The sequence below is a fragment of the Grammomys surdaster genome, unplaced genomic scaffold (assembly GCF_004785775.1).
Source record: "Grammomys surdaster isolate TR1022 unplaced genomic scaffold, NIH_TR_1.0 958, whole genome shotgun sequence".
Taxonomy (NCBI): domain Eukaryota; kingdom Metazoa; phylum Chordata; class Mammalia; order Rodentia; family Muridae; genus Grammomys; species Grammomys surdaster.
The window spans coordinates 4,553,102-4,575,062 of NW_021605377.1; the positions used below are offsets into that span (position 1 = coordinate 4,553,102).

At 41.8% G+C, this 21,961-nt stretch overlaps 1 protein-coding gene across 1 annotated transcript in view; it reads left to right on the forward strand.

Moving 5' to 3' along the window:
• The window catches only part of Ntn4 (netrin 4), a 112,037-nt gene that overhangs the window by 45,297 nt on the left and 44,779 nt on the right, over positions 1–21,961 (forward strand). Inside the window, exon 3 of the mRNA XM_028783049.1 lies at positions 1,315–1,593. Within this exon, the coding sequence (XP_028638882.1) occupies positions 1,315–1,593 (279 nt within the window). The remainder of the gene's footprint in view (positions 1–1,314; positions 1,594–21,961) is intronic.

Sequence of the window (21,961 nt, forward strand, 5' to 3'; positions counted from 1 at the left end):
TCCCTTGGCTCCGATTGGTTATCTTCTCCTACCAACCTTGCTTCTCCCAGAGAGAGGAGTGCTAGGGACTGTGTAGCACCCATGTCTGAGGCACTCTATGACCCCTGTATACTGCAGAGACTCACACATGGCCGAAGATTTCTACCCTTCTGGGTCTTCCTCCTGCTAACTTCCTTCCCCAAACCTCAGAGTCCATCTGTAACCTGTATCTCATTACCATAGCGTATTTAATTCAGAGCAGAGTGCTGTCCAGACACTTTTCTCCTTACTCTTGGACTTAATTTAAATGACTTGTGAAATCAATCCACCCTCAAAGGCAGTGCATCGGCTGTCTGTAAGGATGCTCCTTTTGAAAATGCTACAAACACAGAAGACAGTTCCAGAAAAGGATAACCAAAAATTTTCGCATAATTGCAAAAATGGCCCCATTTGCTAAGCCATTAGGTCTTTGGAAGGGTCAACGTTCACTCAGAAATACAAGGCCCTGAGTCTTGACGTTACAGTTGCTTCCCAACGGGTCTTCCTGTTTGATTTCTGACTATGTAGGTACATATTTACTCAAGAGGTAGGCATCAAGCCCAGGGCCTCCTTTGTGCTAACCTCACATTCTGCTACAATTACTGCCCTGACTCTGTAAATCTGCTCTGGGAAGTGACACTGTCTCTTTAGAACGTGGAATGACTCAGATCAGATATGTAACCACACCCTCCCATGGGCTCTTTGCAGCACAAGTGACCCCACCACAGCCTTCCAAGTCCTCCCTCTCTGCATGTCTGTCTGCCATTGGTTTTCTGGTGTCCCCAGCCTCTCTTCCCTTGGTCACTGTCTCCACTCACACTGACCTTGTTAGTTTGGTTTTGACACAGGGTTTCTCTCTCTCTCTATGTTTCCCTTGCTGGTCTTGAACTCTCAGCTCATGTGATCCTCTTGCCTCTCTCCTATGTGCCACCATGCCCAGGCTATTGTTCTTCCCGAGATAAGTCAAGCTTGGCTTTGCTGCAGGGCCTGGAAGCTGGCTATTTCTTCTGCCAAGAATGCTCTTCCCACGATCTCTGCATGGACATCTTCATCTCAAGAGTCAAAGCTCTGCTGGTTGTACACCATCCCATCTGTACTCCAACAAGCAGTATACCTGTGCCCTAAAATAACAGGGTGGCTCCTCTCCAGGTGTGACCAAGGTCTAAAAGCCTCTGGTTATCTTATCACTCTCAGATAAACGAAAGGTATAAATCAAACCAGGACTGCACCGAGCAAACAATCCGGGGCGTGCCCGAAGCCTGTATACACACACACGGTGTTTTCTTCTCTTTTCAGGTAATTTTCAGAGCTCTGTCACCACCATATGATATAGAAAACCCTTACAGTGCCAAAGTGCAGGAGCAGCTGAAGATCACCAACCTCCGCGTGAGGCTGCTCAAGCGACAGTCCTGCCCTTGTCAGAGAAACGACTTGAACACAAAGCCTCACCATTTTACACACTACGCAATCTACGACTTCATCGTCAAGGGCAGCTGCTTCTGCAATGGCCATGCTGATCAGTGTTTACCTGTGGAGGGCTTCAGACCCGTCAAGGCCCCCGGAGCATTCCACGTGGTAGGCAAAACAAACCGGAAGTTACCTTCAGCTTTGGGGACTATAGCCTTAAGTTCCCTGGGTTGGTGTCAGCTTCCCTCATGGTGTTTCTTGTCTCCTTCCCTGCTAGCCTCCCCTCCAGATTCCTCTACTCATCCCATAAAGTACTGTCCACTTGTGTTTGAAACTTCAATTTTGGAATTATACTCAAGTACCATCACTAGATCCCTTAAGAAATATCCAGGATTTTTGTTTTGTTCTGATTTGTGTTTTAATGCCGTGACCTTTGGATCTAAAGTATAAAATGAGCGGTACTGAGAAGCTGGCAAGATCCTGTTTACACACAAGCCACCTGTGGCGGTAAATAGGAACCATTGTTGAGATTACGGAAGACTAGCTCCTCAATTCAGTATCTGGTGGCTTTGCTGTCCAGCAGTAGGATGAATAGCAGTGCTCTGTGAGGAGTGGCCCGAACTCAGAGTTAACCTTTCCTCCTTCTGTGTTCACAGAACACAAATACCTCCCCTCCATTTCCCTGCAAATGTTCCTGTGCTCGCCCCAAGACGCCGTCGGTGCTCTCCCTTTGAGACTGTAACTTTCCATGAGCTGGGCTTGTGTTTTTAGGATATCCAATTCCGCAGGACCCGGCAGGTTCCTTGAGCTAGAATCAGGTGCTCAGTAAGTAAATATCAGAGCACAGGTAGAAGAAGGCTTTTAAAGTCGTGGGTTTCACTGTGACTTTTTCCACACCTGTGTGTCGTTGTTTATACTTTGTGCCTAGCCCATCTTACCCTTCCCCACCTCTTGCTGTTTCCCCTTCCCCTCCACCACAGGTCTTTTTATGTCACATTTATTCTATTTACCCTCCTTTAGAATTTTTTTCCTCCCCAAATAGTATCCTTTCTATGCTCCTGCCCTACATATGTGTATGCATATATGTCTGTATGCATGCGTATGTGAGTGTAAACCTAGATTCCGCACATGAGCAGACATGTTACTATCTCTATGAGCATGGCTTACTTCATTCAACATCATGATCTCCGCTTCCATCCATTTTCCTGCAAACGCCATACCCTCATGCTTTACAGGGGAGCAGAATTCTATAGTGCCTGTGTGTGTTGTTCTCTTTACCCAGCCAGTTCCAGATGGTCTTCCAGGCTGGTCTTCTCTCCTGGCTATTCTTATTCTGAATGCTCTCAATTCTTTAATTTCAAACACACACACACACACACACACACACACACACACACACACCGGCATAGCAAAGGAAATCATAGCAGCAGCAGCAACAAACCAAAGGGAAGACCTTTACATTAAGAAGACTGGGTAACCTGGGCATGGGGATGTCCACTTGTAATCCTAGTACTCAGGAGGCTGAGCCAGAAATGCTGCAAGTTCAAGGCCAGCCTGGGCTACATAGTGAGACCTTGTCTCAAAACAAAACAAAACAAAACAAAACAAAACAAAACAACTCAGAGTATCTGTGTGACATCACATAAAGGGTAGATTGTACAGTTTCTTCTTTATCCTGGTTCTAATATAAGACAGACTATCAGAGACTATGGCCTGGTTCCCCAGCAGGACACTGTGTGCTAATAGGGTTGAGTTCCTGGGGCACAAGGCATCATGGGTAGGGTAACTCAGATGAACATGAGAGCGGTCAGAGAGTAACAGGATAGAAATGATTACTTCTAAAAGTGAATTTAGTGCTCATCAAATTGGAAAAAAATAAAAAAGGAGTACAGCTATCCTATAGCCAGTACCTACTCGTTCTAGGCTAGTGAAAGATCTCTGAAGTAACACTGCTGCAAATGAAGAGTGGAATAGTTTTGTTTCTCTCAGTTAATTTTCTTCAGGTATGATTCAAAGAAAAATGACCCAGATGCTCCAGAAACAAACATCCACTGGGAGTGGCTTCTCTCAGCCAAGCATTGTCATCTGCAAAGTTCATACTTGAGACCAACACAGTCAACTTCACAAGACGGGGTGGGGGAGAGTTCATAATATTTTAAGCCCCTCTCCCTTTTAACTTTTGTGCTAGGCCATATTTATAGACTACATGCTGCCTGGTGGCTACAGGGTGGACATCTGTCACTAGAAAAACGTGTGACACACGTTTCTGTCATTAAATCCTGGTGAGAGGATTTATTGAATTAAAATTAAATTATGGAAAGGTACATAAGCCCTTTGCTCCCTCAGCTGACCTACTATCCAAGCCATGCAGGACTTCTTCGGAACAGAGTCCTGAGCAAAAGGACAGACGCTAGCCTCTAGGCCCCCAGCACGTGGCAGAGAAGGAGGACTCAATGAGTGTTTGTAAAATCAATAACCTTTTAAACAACTGAGTTTCTCACCGGGCTTGGTGGCACATGCCTTTAATCCAGTCAAAGCGTTAGGAAGCAGAGGCAGGCAGGTCCATGTGAGTTCGAGACCAGCCTGGTCTACAAAGCAAGTTCCAGGAGAGTCAATATTACACAGAGAAACCTTATCTCAAAAAGGCAAAACCAACCAACCAAACAAACAATTGAGCACCTCTTACTACCCAGACTAACTTGCCAGAACAAAAAAGCTTTTTTATGCATGCATTAGAAAATGGTATTTCTTTTTCTTTTAAATAAGTCATCTGGCTGTAAACTTTCAATAGTTCAGTAATCCTTCCTCAAAGAAACCTTCTACAAGTTTTTCTTCATTCTGTTGGAATCCATCCGGGAAAATTACTCAAACTTAACAGACTTTTTATAGATACCTTAAAGTAAAATTATTCTAGACGATATTTGTACAGTAAGGGACTCCTCCAGAGACAAAAGGGAGCTGGGTAACTGAATAGGAAAGATGACATAGTGAGTGTCTGTCCATGACAACGGGATATTGGAGTGAGAGGCCCCATTCTATAGGACAAACCTGGGGGACTGAGACCTCATTCTCTCGATAGTCTCAAGCTACTTTGACGTTGAAATCAATTTCATTTGAAAATGGTCCTAGTTTCTGGTGTCTCTGCCTGTGTTCATACAGGCTGAGTTTCTGCTACAGCGGGGAAGCCCATTTTACCTTAACTAAGCGTGTGCCTGACTGAGCCAAACCAGGCTAGGCCAAACCTGGAGCCTAACCAGAGCAAGTAGCAGAGACTGTCAGCATGCAGGGATCTGGTGTCGCAAGGATCCCTGCCCTGTCTTTAAAACAGAACAAGCCATAAGTACTCTACACTGAAATGGCTGGATATATACTTGAGAGCAATTTTATTTTTTACCTATTGAAGACCTATGAAGACTTGGTGGTGAAGCCTGACTGTCATCTGGAGCACTTGAGATCAGAAATATCTGAGATTTTGGAAAGTTCATATATGCATAAGAAGATTATGGGAATGGAGTTCGAATCCAAACATGAAATGCATTCGTATTTAACGCAGACCTTATTATACACAAAGTGTGAGGACAATTTGACACCATAGTTCCAGCGCATCCATGCTTTGGTTATGACCTGTCACGTAGGTCACGGGTAGAAATTTACCCTTGAGTTATCTTACTGCTGTGGAGAGAGTCCTGATTCAGGATTTCAGAATTTTGATTAGGGGTGTTTCTCTCATTTTAAATTTGGAATCGTGGACTGAGGAGATGGCTCAGTGTTTGCTGGGTAAGCATGAGGCGGGCCTGAGTTTTGATCCCTAGAGTCCAGGATTAATAGAGTCCATGTAAAAAGCCAGGTTCCAGGCACGTTTCTCTAACCCTGTCAGAGGGAGGAGTAGAGATAGGTGGGTCCCCAGGCAACCCAGAGAATTGCCAAGCTCCAGATTTGGTTAGACTCTGCCTCAAAAAAAAATCCGATAGAGAGCAACTGAGGAAGACAACCCAGGTTGATCTCTGACCCCTACATGCTTGCACACAAGTGAACATGTACACCACACATACAAATCCTAAGTCTGGAAACGGTTGTCTCCTTTGATTTGCTGAGTTCTCATTCTTAGGCTGCTTAGTTGAGCAAAAGGCACATTAGAAGAAAAACTCTTGACCTTGGTGACACACAACCACAAGGCCAATTGTCTCTCCATGTGTGTGCGTGTATCAACACCACTTATTATAAGAACATGACTTAAAACAACTAGATTAATAAGTTATGAGTTTGGAATGGCACCTGGCCTGCCTCTGCCTCCCAAGCACTTGGATGAAAGGCGTGTGCCACCACTGCCAGGTGAAATGCTATTCTGTTATAAGCCACCTTATTATAGGTATGTTCATAAAACCGTGAGTCTCAGGGCTGGAGAAATGGCTCAGCAGTTAAGAACACTGGCTGTTCTTCCAGAGGACCCAGGTTCAATTCTCAGCACCCACATGGCAGCTCACAACTGTCTGTAACTTCAGTTCCAGGGGATCTGACACCCAGACACAGATACACATGCAGGCAAAACACCAGTGCACATACGATAAAAATAAATAAATCTTTAAAACAAAGTGACCCTCTTCAGTACTATTGGAGTGGCTTAGAATGCAATACAAATCCTTAGATTTAGCTTTCTCTGACCAACTGAGCCAGAAACTCTGCAGACAGGACCCTAGTGTCTGTTGAGCTGAAAAGGCTTCCAGGTAATTTGGGTGCTTGCTGAGGTCTAAGGCTTAAAGACTAAGTTGACTCACATAGAGCAATTAGCGTTCCTAGGATAAGTCACTATAACAAAGTCAGATTTTCTAGGCTAGAGGGGTTTTTTATTAAGATTTTTTAAAAAATAGATTTATTTTATGCATATGGATGCTTTGCCTGCATGTACGTGCGCCTCACGGATGCCTGTTGGAGCCCTGACTGGCACTCCGGATGGTTGTGAGCCACCATGTAGATGCTGGGACTCAAACCCCAGACTCAAACTCCAGGCTTCCACAAGCGCAGCAGATGCCTCTTTGCCACTGAGCCATCTCTCCAGCCTCTTGGCTAGAATTCTTAATAGATGATGGTAGTGAATCAGTGAAGTTAATGAAAAGGATACCTGCTCTATGTCTTGAGCTACGTAAGACTGTTTTTAGAAGAAAGATTCCAGTAGGCAGCTCTAAGTGGCTTTTGAAAAGAATACCACCTCTTCCCCACTTCCCAGATCTGCTCCATCCAACCCCCAACACACACATTTCCTGGATCCACTCCACCCACACACCCTCCCACTTCCTGGATCTACTCCATCTACCTCCTCCCACTTCCCGAATCCACGCCATCCACCCGCCCCACTTCCTGGATCCACTCCTCCAACTCCCCCCCAGCCCCCCACACTTCCAGCATCCTCTCCATCTAGCCTTTATCCACTGCACTTTCCCTCAACAGTTCCTTTCTCTGGAAGGCAGAACATTACAGTGCCTAGTCACGAGCCTCGCCAAGCACCAACCAGACATGAATCTGACTCAATACAGTATTTACCAAGTCTCTGAACTTAAGTTTCATCAACAAGGATAAGATCTGCTTTCATAGCTACTGCGAAGATTAAAAAAATTTGATGTTTTCAGGCTTGGTGATACATGCCTGTGACTTGACTGAGGCAGGAGGATTCCAAGTTTGAGGCCAGGCCGGGCTACGTGCTGAAATGCTGTCTCAGGAAAATGAACGCAAACCCAAATCGTAATGGCCGGTGTCGGCTCTACTGTAAACACTAGTTTCTTCGATGCTCTTAGCGCATGGCAGGATCTCAACCACCTCTGCTGTTTTTCCCACAATACTTATTCCCAGTTAGGACAAAATAAATCAAAGCGTATGTGCTACTTGACTTGTTTACAAGGCCAGGGGTTTTGTGGCACGGGAAACTGTACTTTGGCTCCAGCCTGCTGAGAGCCCAGAAATTTATGTGACAGTTTTCCGAAGGTTTCTTCTCTTTGCAGCTGTGGACAGCTGATTTGGTTCCTGTTTCTTCTAGCAGCTGGTGGTTTACAGCTGTTGGATGATGGATGACAATAAAAAGGAACATGGAACTTAAAAAAAAAAAAAAACAAGAACGAAATATCCAATCCACTGGATAAAACCAGAGACCTTTGAGAACCATGGAGAATTATTTAAATGCCTTGAGCTATGCTTGTTAGGATGGATTTAAACTTCATAATGAGAAACTAATTTTAAAAGAGGGTCAGTATTTTGACTGATTTATTCTAAATTTAAGAGTGAACCCTGAGATTTGGGGAACCACGTCAGCTGGGTGTGTGGAAGCATGTTTGAGAATCCTTCACGTGGTGTTATTTCAATATGCTTCTTTCTCTCTTTTTATTTCTACAATTGAATATAAGTACAGTTATCCATGTTTGTCCAATGCATGGATCATAAATACAGGACAGTTTTAAATCCATAGTTTCCATTTTCCTTCAAACATTACCTGTATTATAAATAAGCCAAGAATATCATCAGGGAGCTGGATGACTCAGTGGTTAAGAGCACTGGCTGTCACGCAGAAACCTGAGTTCTGTTCCCAGCACCTACATGGCTCCTTACAACAGTCTATGACTCTAGTCCCAGGGGATCCAACACTCTCACCTGGTTTCTTCAGGTACCAGTCACACATGTGGTTCACATATATACATGTAGGCAAAGCATTCATACACACAAAATTAAGAGAAAGAAAGGAATAAAAAAATAAATGCTGTCTGTAAAATATGTGCTTTGTTACGATATATATATACATATATATACATATTAAATATCAGAAAACTCTTTGATCATTAAGGTCTTATAGAAAAGGACAGAAAGTTTAAAACAGTATGTTATTAAATGAGATGACTGAATTGAGATTTTCTTTAAATCTTTTTTTTTTATAGTAAGATACATATCCATATTTGGACGTGAACATCTGTAAGTTGGTTTTAGATCTTAGCATAGAAAAACCAAGCTGCCATGGACTACGGAGACTACCATTTACCACTTATTAAATGCTGTAGTGTAGCAAGGCTTGGGCTACCATTCTAACAAGCTACTGAATTTAATCTTCACCACAGCTGTAGAACCTATCCTCATTTCCTTTACAGAAGAGAAATCAAAGCATGGAGATGTTTACTGACTTCCCAAAAGCTAGTCAAGGGGGCAGCCACACTCAACACACCTGCCAGTCAGTCTCCAAGGCTCGTCCTCTTGTTATTCTATGAAGGCCAAGCATCCAGCTAGGGTTAACCAGCGAAGAGCAGAGCACAGAAGGGAAGAAGAGATGGATTGTGACAGTGCACCGTGGAATAAGCCTAGCGAGGTTGGAAGTGAGGATACAGCAGAGCCGAGAGATTGAGTGCTCTGTGTTGCTTTTCCCGTGCGCCATGTCACGTGATGCTTGACGTAGATTTATAGGCCTGTTCTGAAGGTGGAGATCCAAGCACAGAAGAGAGCTTTCCTTTCTGAAGTCATAATCACAGAGCAGTTATTCAGATTCCGGTTCTTTACACTGTTCCCTGTCTCTACTCACAGGCTAACAACAACAACAACTTGTGTGTGTGTGTGTGTGTGTATGTGTGTGTGTACAGTGTCTCACTATGTAGCCCTGACTGTCTTGAACCTTACCATGTATACTAGACTGGCCTCAAACTCACAGATATCTGCCTTTGCCTCCCAAGTGCTGGGATTATTAAAAGGACTTTTATAGGGATAGGAAATCTATCCAGACTATATACATTTAAGCATGGAGCCTCAAATTAGCATTGATCTTCCTCTCCCATTCATTCATCCACCAGTCAAATAGTCCAAAGAAAAGGAAATTTAAAAAGACACAGAAAGGGGCTGGAGAGATGGCTCAGCGGTTAAGAGCACTGACTGCTCTTCCAGAGGTCCTGAGTTCAATTCCCAGCAACCACATGGTGGCTCACAGCCATCTGTAATGAGATTGGATGCCCTATACTGATGTGTCCAAAGACAGCGACAGTGTGCTCATAAAATAAATAAATAAATCTAAAAAAAAAAAAAGACACAGAAAGAGTGTAAGAGATAACTTTGAATAATCTATGAAGTAAATAATTTACATGTGGCTGTCTTTTAGAGGTTAGGGTAATAGCTCCCTAGGAAGAGCGTTTTCTGAATCTAATAGCCTTTCCTTCCATCTGTGGTCCTAATTTTTTTTTTTCTGCTGACAAAAAGCAACAGCCACTCACTTGTTTCATTTGTCACTCAAATAATCTGGATGAATAGGTAATCCTGTCACCAGCATGGATGATCGAGATGTATTACTGACATTGAGGATACAGAAAGCTTTCCCATTTTGTCCACTTAGTGTGATAGTTCTCTCTCTCCCTCTCCCTCTCCCTCTCCCTCTCCCTCTCCCTCTCCCCCTCCCTCTCCCTGCCCCCCCCTCTCCCCCTCACAGAGTCCCTGCCCCCATCCCCCATCCCCTTCTCCTGACAGGATGGGGAGGTCTTAACCTTCTTGTTTCAACACCCTTGCGTTTTGAGACAGCTTCGCCAGCAGTCCCTTAACACCCAATAGCCACTTCAAGTGATGACTGAATACAAAGTCTTCAAACTCAGAGGCGTTAAACACTGATCCACACTCACGAAAGAATTCCTTGTGGGGTTTCTTGCAAGAGTCCTCATAGAATACTTACTGTGTTTGTTTATAGACCTTTAGTTATTTCACAGCGAGGTAAGGTAAGAGGATAAAAATGCCCGAAAGCTAGAACACTGACATCATAGGTGCTGCCTCTAAAGGTGAAGTATAAAGCCCGTGGAGACGTGAGGTGGGCGGAGTCTCTAAAATGCTCGTTCTCCTTTTCACGAGAGTGATTTGAAGAAAGCGAAGTATTTATATTTGGGTCAAAGAACGGGGGTGTAGAGATATAAAATGAGTCTCTAACAGTTTAAACTACTAAAAGTGGGGACAGAACAAGGCAAATCTGGCATTTCCTTTCTTTAAAGTGTCCCCTAATAGGTAAAGCATATCTCATTTTGGAAATTTCTCATGAACCCTTCCAGCACGGCATTCTGTAGTCCATATGGTAGATAGCTAAAAGCCTGGAATTGTGCCCGTGCCTGCAAGGCCTGCTCTCCTACTCATCCAGAAGATAAGTTAACTTCATCCAGAAGATACACTGCAACGTAAGTCCTCATTCCCTCCAGCAAAGAGAGTCTGTTATTGACCAGGCACATAAACTATACACACATACATACAAGTGTACACACATACACACTCACACACGTGAGTACACACACACACTACATACACAGGAATACACATACATGCACACAAATACATATATGAGCATACATTCATACATGAGCACACACTTTCACACTCACACATACACACTCATACATTTGCATACACACTTATTTTATAACAATAGAAGGTAGAAAAAATTCAAAGCCATTTTTTGCCATTTTTTTTTAATTTCACTTTTTTTTTTTTTTTTTTTTTTTGGTTTTTCCAGACAGGGTTTCTCTGTGTAGTCCTGGCTGGCCTTAAACTCAGAAATCCGCCTGCCTCTGCCTCCCAAGTGCTGGGATTAAAGGTGTGAGCCACCACTGCCCGGCTTAAATTTCACTTTTAAAACTGGGTTTTTCTATATAGCCCAGGTTGGCATGGAACTCACTATACAATTGGCTTCCAACTCACAATCCTCTCATTTCACGCTCCTGACGACACACACATTTTAAATTATAGAGTGTGTTAATTTTGACATTCAGTACTTCTCTAATATAACTGAGACTGCAGCTGAGTTATACCTTAGCAATATAAATATATAGTGCAATAAAATAAAGCACGGGTGTGCTGGACAGTGGTGGCGCACGCCTTTAATCCCAGAACTTGGGAGGCAGAGGCAGGCGGATTTCTGAGTTCAAGGCCAGCCTGGTCTACAGAGTGAGTTCCAGGACAGCCAGAACTACATAGAGAAACCCTGTCTCGAAAAACAAAAACAACCCCCCCCCCCAAAAAAAAATAAAGCACAGGTAAGGACATAAACTGTAATATATGTTAAAGCAAATAATATTGATGTTAGTAATATAGAATTCTGATAATCATTTTAGCTTCTCTAATTCTTTTTTTTATTTGAAATTTTATGGGTAGTTTATTAAGTTCAATGATGAAAGCTATCAGAAGAATATTCTCCTGAAAAATATTTTTTCTTAGAAAAAAGCAAAAGGAAGATTCAAACCCTCTCAGCTGTCTAATTCTTTAGATTAAAAAAAAAGCTGTGATTATAGAATTTTGGGAGTGACAATGTCTAGCCTTGAACTTTGGGCTAAAGTGTTCTTTCTTCTGCTTCTCAAAGACCTGGGACTGCAGGCATAAGCTGCCGCACTTCCCGGGAAATTCTGCTTTCAAAACCAAAATAAACTACTAGCTTTAACAGAGCTCATGTGCTTGCAATAGGAAGTGTAAATGCGCCCAGTTATGTGTATCCCTGGAGTTAAGCAGGGCCGGGTACGGTTAGTACTTGTATGGGAGAAAGTGGCTATATCTGTTTCACTATTGAAAGTTTGACATCTGATACTAACGACTATGAAGTTCATAAGAAGTATTCTCATCTCTAAAGGCAGTACTGCCGGGTGTGGGATGACGCCCACTGTGAGCTCAGAGTGTCCACGGAGCAGGGTTTTATTATGTGCCCGATAAGGTTTTAGTAGGGGCATGAAAATGAAAGGGAGCGTGATGGTAATTATGTTCCCACTGAGCAGGAGATAACACTCGTGATTGTGGCCCAGTTGTGCTGTAACCGTTTGTAATTGCGTTTGGTTCCCACCTGTAATGAAAAGAACTTTACTTCAGCCACACAGAGCACCGACATGGGAACAGCTATATCCCACTCAGCTTTCTACCTACTTCCGACACTGGGCAAAAATTAAGAATTACCCCCTTTGTCAAATAATTGGGTTATTAGAGTCTTTACACAAAATTCCAATAATTCTTCCAGTTGCGCACAGCCCGTTTGGGTGGGACATTATTTACCATCACCGTTATTCTTACACTCTTTACCTCACTGCATTGTAGTTAATTACTTCCACACTCAGCTTTCCCTATCTGCTAAAGTATCTGCTTTCACAGAAAAAGCTTGGCCATTCATACCCTCTAGTATATGGTATGTTAAAAAAAAATTCTGGATGAAGTGCAGTGTGGTGGCGCATGCCTTTAATCTCAGCACTCAGGAGGCAGAACAAACGAATCTCTGTGCATTCAAGGCCAGCCTGGTCTGCCTGCGGTTAGTTTTAGGGCAGCCAGAGTTAGTGAGACCCTGTCTCAAAACAAAAACAAAACCAAATAAACAAAAAACCAATAACAACAAAAAACCCGAAAGAACAATTATTCTGAACCAATATATGACTGAATTAATCAGTGGCATTTGAAAATTAAGACATTCATTTAAGAGAATAATGTTAATATTAATGATAATAGCTAGCCTTGATGATGTCATATATATGTATGACATATATATGTATATATATGTATATTGGTATATGCATGTATATATATACATATATATATACACACATACACACACACACAGTGGTTATAATTATTCTGGGGTTTGCTACAGCTCCTTGTTGTCTTTATTTATTACAGGTTTCTACCCCACTTAGACCATAGAGTTCCCAAATAAAAACACAAAAACCTTTAGATTTATAATAAGTTTTAGAGCACGAGAGCTGGGCAGACGTCAACCCTTTCTGCTAGTTTGTCTACTTCCCTGTGGGGATCCCTGAGGTATCACTCCCTATGTTCCAGTGGGCCGCTCCTACTCCATCAGGCCAGCCCTCATGGCCGCGTGCTCACCATCCACCTCCCCCATTTAGACTTCCCTTCTTCTTCCTCACTCTCTTCCTGGGTCCTGCTTGAGACACCAAGCTGGGCTCTGCCTACCTTCCTTCTGCCCATCCCACCCAGGATGTAGGCATCTTTAGTAACCAATCATGGGTAATTTAGGGGACAAGGTTTATATAGCATCTTTTGATGTATGTGAGGATCTCCTGGGGGGGGTAACCAGATCTTGGGGGGCCAGTATTTAGCATTTGAATACATGGCATCACCAGACCAACTCCAATCATACATACATGCATACATACATACATACATACATACATACATTTTTTTTAGTCCTCTTAAGAAATAAATAGGGCCAATATTTATGTCATCTTTATAAGTAAGAAGCTACGTTTTGTTACCAAGACTTTGTCTATGATTATTGAGAAGAGGAATTATGAATTCCTTATACCTTATTGCAAGTTTCTTATTTTATCTGTGGTATTTAATGGTAAGAAGAGAACCCCGTGTCCCTAGAGCAGCGGATCTCAACCTGTGGCTCAGGACCCTTTTGAGAGTCACATATCAGATATCTTGCATACCACATATTTACATGCTGATTTATAGCAGTAGCAAAATTATGGTTATGAAACAGCAACAAAAATGTTAGGGTTGGGGGGGTCAGTAAAACAGGAAATGTTCTAAAGGATCCCGGCATTACCGTGGATGAGAACTGCTGGACTAGAGTTTTATATAGACTGCTTATTACTATTTTTTATTATTGTTATTATTATTATTATTGACTATAAAATTATATATATTACATAAAGCCCAAAATATATTCTAGGATCATCTCAAAGAAAGTAAATCCTCTCATTTCAAAGCCGTGTAAACAGGCAGATACTAACCATGGTCAGAGGCACACTTCTTCAGAGAACACTAAATTATCTTCAGTGTTTCTTCCTATTAGATTGCCTTCAAAGGATATAAAGGAAAACTATGCAGCTAATTTCTGATCCCGCCATTGTTTTTTCTTCTCTTGCTCTTTTGTTGTTGTGTGAATATATCAATTGAACAAAATAATGGTCATTGTGACGGTTCCATATATCCCCCTAACACACTTTGATCGGGTGCCATTCTTGGTCTTAAACTATTTTTCAGGGTAGAGCTGGATTAAAACTTCTTGGAACATTTTCAATGTGATTTTCTTGGTTTATCAAAATCAACAAAAAGGATTTATTTTTATTTAATGGATTTTAAATTATAGCACTCCGTTCTAACCTTGTTTACTTTTTCTGCCCTATAACATGTGTGTGTACGCACATGGTAGAAGGGGGTTTCCCACAGAGGCCAGGAGAGAACGTTGGGCCCTCTCAAGCCCAAGTTTCAGGCCTTTGTAAACTGCTTGATGTGCACAATAGGGACCCAGTTCCAGCTCCCCAAAAAGAATAGCAGGCACTCTCCAACCTCAGGCCATTTCTCTGTCCCCTGGGAATTGTAGAACTTCTTTTAAAAACAGAATAACTTGTTAATATGAAGCCATAAATTGTCTAAAGTACATCTATCCTCAATATAACATATAATACTGGTTTTGTACTTAATTTATTGTACTAGATAATTTTAAAATTCTCTTTCCTATTCCTTAGCAGTTCATACTATAGAAATTTGTGTTTCTAATTAAGATAAGCCTTTAAATATTTTTTGCCTAGACTTTCCACTATTAGAAAAATTTGAACCTATTAGAAAAAAGTTATACTTTTTTTTATTAAGGAAAAAAGAGAATAGTATGTTCTTGTCTATGCAGGTTTATTCTAACTCAGATCTAGAATGACTCTACAATTTGAAACTCAGGGTTAGTTTAACATTGGAAAATCAACCAACATAGTATGTCATAATCATAAACAAAAGGCAAGACCTATCTGATCTTCTCAATAGGTGTGGGAAGATCATTTGACAGAAATCCAACATCATCTCATCTGTACGGAGGAAAAGCACGCACTAAACTAGAAATGGAGAGGCCACCCTGAGCTCAGTGAAGGTTGTCTACACTAGACAGCTGACATAGTGGTGAAAACCAGGGCTATCCCTTCCCTCCACTATCAGGAGCTGACAAGTGTGACTGTTCTCAATGCCTCTTTAACTTTGTGCTAGAAACTCCAGCCTAGGCAATTAGTACAGAATCAGAGATAGCAGGCACTCAGATTGGTAGATCTGGAACTCATGCCCAGGCTCAGTGGCCTAGAGTTCCAGTTGGAGAGAGCCTAAGACTCTGTCTCAGAAAACAAAAACAAAATAAAACAATATAACAACAACAAAATACTATTCAGTAACAAAGAACAGTCTTTTCAAGAAGTGGTCAGGTAGTCACAAAAATATATTTGGACCTCTACCATGCACCATGTGTAAAAGGTAACTCAAATGGACCAGCATGCCTAAACTCAGGGCTAGCATCCTAAGCTCCTAGAAGGAAACACGAGTTAGCTGTGACTTTACATTAGGGGATGCTTTGTGAGTTGTGACACTCAAAAGCACAAATAACAATCAAACAGTCAGTCAATAAAATAAGCCAGCAAGCCAGGGATAGTGGTGAACGCCTTTAATCCCAGGACTCAGAAGCCTGAGGCAGATGGATTTTTGTGAATTCAAGGCTAGCCCAGACTACATAGCAAGTTCCAGGACGAACAAGGCAACATAGAGAGAACATGTCTCAAAAGATTAAAACAAAAGAAAAATAAATATATTTGACTTCATCAAAATAAAAAACCACTGTACAAAAACAACACTGTCGAGAGAGTGAAAAAGATGGTCTACACAGAACAGCGGGAAGATCCTTTCAAGTCATCTCTCTATAAGGTTCTAGTATCCATACCATATATAAAGAATTCTCACAGCTCAACAACAGAAGACCAAGCTAGTTCTTAGAGGAGCAAAACATCTGAACAGACATTCCTCTAAAGAAAACGCACAAAGGGTCAGCTGGAGATACTGGAGAGATTCTCAGTATCTTTAGTCATTTAGATGAATGCAAATCGAAACAACCACTTCCCGTCCACTACACAGCTGTCACTGAAAGACTAAACAGGCACAGGTGTGGGGGAGGACCTGGCGTCCACGCAGTCCTGGGGAAATACAAAATGACAACATTTCATGGCTGCTGAGGAAAACAGTTCCACTTGCCCTCAGACAGTTGAAGACGAGTTATGGTATGATCCGGAAATTCTACTCTTCCCTAGACACTCACATGGATTGACAATATAAAACCTTCTCATAATATCGTGAACACGAATGTTCAATGCAGCACTGTTAGTTAGAAAAGAGTTGCTATGACCCCAATATTCATCAACTGATGAACACATACACAAAATACAGCGTATCCGTGAAATGGAATATTATCCAGCCATTAAAAGGAATGAAGTTCTAATACATGTTTCAACCAAGCTAGATCCTGTAATCATTAAACTAAGCACAAGAAGCCAGACACAAAAGCCCATGGTATAGATTTTTCTTTTCTATATGAAATGTACAATTAATCGGCAGTTGCCAAGTGCTAAGGCTAAGGAAAATGGGGTGTGCCCACTTTACCATGTTCTTTATAAAGAACATGGTGCACTCAAGTTAGTGTACAATGTCTCGACTAAACTGACAAACTACTGTGTTGTACCCTAAAAAGATAAAAATGGCAACTTCTTTGGGAATGTTTCCCAAAAAGAGATCAGGGCTGTTACAAGTCACCCTCAAACAAACCCAAAAGGCAAGTACGGATGTTCAAGGGCTTTTGCACACTGAATGTATTTCTTTGCTAGTTTTGATCTTGAAATTGGCTGTTTCTGTTTCTTTACAGCAGTTTCTGTAAAGAGAACTGGTGCTTTTGCAACCTGTGGCTGCTGTTTCTGGTTACCTTCAGATGATCACAGATTATTTTATTATTATTATTATTATTATTATTATTGCTCTGTCAGAGCCCCTAAGCAAACGAAATAAGCAAATTGCTTCTACTTTAATCTTTCATATACGCATGCTTTAAAATGCAGATTGTCTTTCAGGAAATTCAGAAACAGGCCATTTTCTAGTATGGAGAGAAGCCTCTGAATTAATTCAACAACAGAAACTATGGAAGAAAACATGCCCTAGCAACTAGCTTCTTGAGCTACGATCGGAGGCTCATTTATCTTAAACAAGTCAACTTTTGTAACACCCTCTGAACCGTATAGAGTACTGAGTGACAGACAGACAGAGCTGTCAAGAAGGAAGGAAAACAGTGGTTAATGTGAAGGAGATTGAATTAAGAAGGGGGGAGGGGCGACGAGTGAATGCAAAGTAGTCTATAGCAAAGAGTTCTCCTTTAAAACAAGCAAAAGCTACGCAAGCACATTGAACAAGCATCACTGAGTGCGAAGTCCTTGATAACCCACCACGTTCTCATACAATTTACCTGGCCCCAACTCATTATAAAAGCTCATCTAAATCCTAAAAGACATTGAGCAAGACTCTACAAAACCTTCCTTCAGGCTTATGTCAAACCGAGCCTCACACAGAAAACCGAGCTTACAAAATGAGTTCTATTCATTTTCGCTCGCTCTGAGATCTTGCCCAACCCGGGGGAGACTCAGCAGCACACGGGACAAGGCATGTTGTTAATTCCTCTGTAGCTACTCTCTCCTGAGATTGTGAAAGTTAAATGAGTATTAGGAAACTGAAATTGAGATCTTCCTTTTCTTTCCTTAAAGCGATTACATCATAAACAGCTACTTTAAGTATTTATGGGAAGGATTTAAAAAAAATCTTGTTGATGGCGTCGCTGTTCTGAGATGGCACTCCTGGCATTTGGGGGGGGGGGCTCTTGGGGAGTCTGTCTCATGAGCTGTCACAGATTTGCTGTGAAAAATATAAACAGTTAAGTGTGACATCAAATGAAAACACCTAACAGATCTAGGCAAGCATACAGAGGGAATGGAGTGGCCACTAGCAGCTGTTCTTGGAGCTGAGTGAGCTTGGTGTCCAGGCAAGAGTTTGACTTGAAAGGCTTGCACAATTAGCTGTCTGCCAAGGGGCTTTCTTACACAGCCCTATAGGAGAGTGTAGTAACAATGTAGCAATATCTATCCACTTTTTAAAAATCATCCTTTGTTCTAAATTTGCAGTTGAAGAAATCGAGGGTGTTTGGGACGGTATGGAGCTTTGGTTCTCTGGGTCATGGCCCCTTTGGCAAACCTCTATCTCCAAAAATATTTACAGCACTATTCAAGGCAGTAGCACAATCACAGTTATGAAGTCTCCACAAAAAATAATTGTTTGGTTGGGGGGCGGGACACAACAACATGAGGAATATTAAAAGGTTGCAGCATTAGAAGGTTGAGAACCGCTGGTATGGGGCCAACTTCATATCTGGAAGCAAGGAGGCTTCAGATACATTGAAACAAGTGCGGATACAGGAAGGACAGGTGATACTCTTTCACCATTGCCTGCATGCAGATCTGAAGCCAGATGATGGATGTGTACACACTTGCCCAATTCACTGGTATGACTTAGTCAAACAGCTTACCTGTAGACAGAATAATTTTTAACTTAGTACTCAAAAACTATTTTTTTAAGTCACTGGAATCAAAAAATAATAAACAGTTCTCGGCAATGAAAGAAGTAATGAGGGGGTACCCCTCCTAAATCGGCAGTAATGTGGTCTTATCTAAAGATCCTTTTCACAAGCCTTCTAGGCATTGCAATTTTTTGTTTGTTTGTTTGTTTGTTTGTTTGTTTTTCGAGACAGGGGTTTTTCTTTATAGCCCTGGCTATCCTGGAACACACTCTGTAGACCAGGCTGGCCTAGAACTCAGTATGCCACCACTGCCCGGCAGGCATTGCAATTTTTAGTTCAGTGTTTTTATTTGCATTTTTATGGCAAGAGGGAAAATCAGGTGCCTGGAAATACTAAAATGAAGAAGCTAATGGACTTATTTTTATAAAATATAAGACATTGAAAACTCATTTATCTTTATAAAACATGTTGAAATTCTATCTTTAGAAGTAAATTCTTAAGTTTTTTTTCTTTCGTAATTTATTTATTTTTTTAGACTAGGTCTATACTATATAGCCCTGGCATGCCCAGAGCTTTCTACACAGTCAGCTGATCTGGAACTTGTGGTCCCCACACCTCAACCTCCCAGAATGCTGGAGTTTCAGGTTGTACATAACACGCTCAGCCATTCTGTTATTCTTATTCTTAAGAGATAAAATCTCATAATACGTCCTAGACTGTTTTTGAATAGTTTTATTGATTCAGTCCTCCTGCCTCAGCCTCCAAGTAGCTGAGACTACAGGTACAAGCCACCATGTCTGACTTCAAGGATCCTTGAGAAAAAAAGAGGAAAGAAAGAAGGAGTGGGGCAGGAGAGAAGGTAGAAGGGAAGGTAGAGAGGGAGAGATGGAAGGAGAGAGAGACAGAGTAAGAGATAGGCAAGCAGACAGACAGACAGACTGACTGACTGACTGACTGACTGACAGACACAACCTGAGACTGGAATCTAGCATTAGCCTGGCAGTGGCCAGACCCTGTCTTCAAACCCTAGAGCCACAAAACAATTACTTTACAGACATAAAATGGAAATTTGTCAGAACCAGTAAGATATTATAACAATTCAAATGAAAGTTAAAAAATATACATATTTAGGCAAATACAGAAATACAGAATGCTAAAGTGAGCAGGGCACAGTGGCTGAGACCTATCATCTCAGCAGCTTACAGGCTAGGTCAGGAGGCTTGCTTTGAGATAGAGGCAAGCCTGGGCTACATAGTAAGTTGAAATAATTGCTTGCCTTCTTTCAACACAGTTCATTCCCTAACACCACTGACTCGTGGTTCTGTGGGTAAGAAACATTTGAATTACAGGTTTTCTACAACTTACAGATATGAAACAACTAAATAATAATAAAACTCAGAATCAACTCAGCAGGCTTCCCTAGATAGGATACTTAGCAAATGGGGTTTCCCCTCCCCCATATAAGAGTTTTTCTTCACAACTTTTTTCCAGCAGAAGGAATCTGGCTAATTATATAGAGAATGAGGCAAAGAAACATCCTTCAGGGAGTGAGTTTTCCCAAATGCAGGCTGTTTGGGACCTGCAGTCCAGAGCTACAAATAAAAGTATTACTAATCCCTGGCCTCAGAAAGGAAAGACTTACTTTCTTCCAGAAAGTTATTCTTTTCTCTACAAAGCAGAGAAACATGTTATATAAGAGCCTGACATGTAAACTGCTCTATTCATTTATAAAACTAATAAAATAAACAAAAACCCCATAGTATCGAATCAATGCTATATTTTTTTGAAACAATGAGATTAATTAACTCCTTTCATTTTGGCTTTTAAAAAACTGAACATGTTTGGGCTGGAGAGATAACTCGGCTGTTGAGAGCAGTGTCTGCTCTTCCAGAGGACCCAAGTTCCATCCCTAGCATCCACATAGGAGACTCATAACCATCCCGGATTCAACACATTCTTCTGGCCACAATGCACTGTGTGTGTGTGGTATGTAGACATATATGCAGGTACAACAGTCAAACACATGTAAGTGAATAAGCAGATAGATAAATAATTTTTTGCCTTTTGGGTGTTTTTTTTTGTTTCGTTTTTGTTGTTTGGTGTGGGTTTTTTTGGGGGGGGTGTTTGTTTGTTTGTTTGTTTGTTTGTTTGTTTGAGACAGGTTTCTCTGTGTAGCCTTGGCTGTCCTGGAACTCACTTTGTACACCAAGCTGATCTCGAACTCCGAGATCCGCTGCCTTGAGAGCTAGGGAGGTTGTAGTTTTTCACTTACTGTTTTCTGTAACTCATTGCTTTCTATCAAGTTGGTTGACATTTAGTCAAATGAGGGCAACGTCCAGTGGCTGCATCACTGATTTTCTTCCCCCCTTGCAACATTTAACTGTCTGCGGGCTCCTTTGGGACAGGTGGGGTCTTATGTGCCCCTTCTCCACCCATGCTGGAATGTTGGTCCAGTCTCATGCAGGTCCTATGCAAATGGTCACTGCTGGGGTAAGTCTGTGGGTGCAACCGCCATGTCGTGTCCAGTGCACAGTGTCTTACAGGGCTCCTTCCTGAACTCCAGCTCGTACTTGTTCTTTCCACCTCATCTTCCGCAGTATTCCCTGAACCAACAGGGATGACATAAATGACTCACGGAGGGCCAGATCCTCAACAGTCACCCTCAGCATAGTGACCAGTGATGGACATCTATATTAAACATTGCCTGACTGGATCTCTGGAAACTTCTTAACATTTTCAGTAGCCTAGAAATTCCCTTCACAGGACTCCATGGTTTTGGTTTGATTTTTCAAGACAGGGTTTCTTTGTAGTCTTGGCTGTCCTAGAATTAGCTCTATAGATCAAGCCGGCTTCAAACTCATGTAAAGGCATGTGGAGCTGGTGTTTTAAGTGCACAGATAGAAAGGTTTTGTGTGCAACCAAGGAGTTTCCTAAGCTCTTCATCACCCCTACTTACTCAACACTTAACTTGTAGCAGGTATGGGAAACTACAGCTAATCTTCCTGTATTCCTTTATCTTCAACTGCCTGGCTTCACCACAAATCCAGGACAACTCTGTCCTGAAATACTCTGCTCATGTATGTGTACATACACATATGCGTATGTGTGTGATTGTGTTCACATGTGTGGAATACATGCATGCACATATGCATACCTAAATACAGGCACACGCATGCAACAGCACAAATGTGGTCA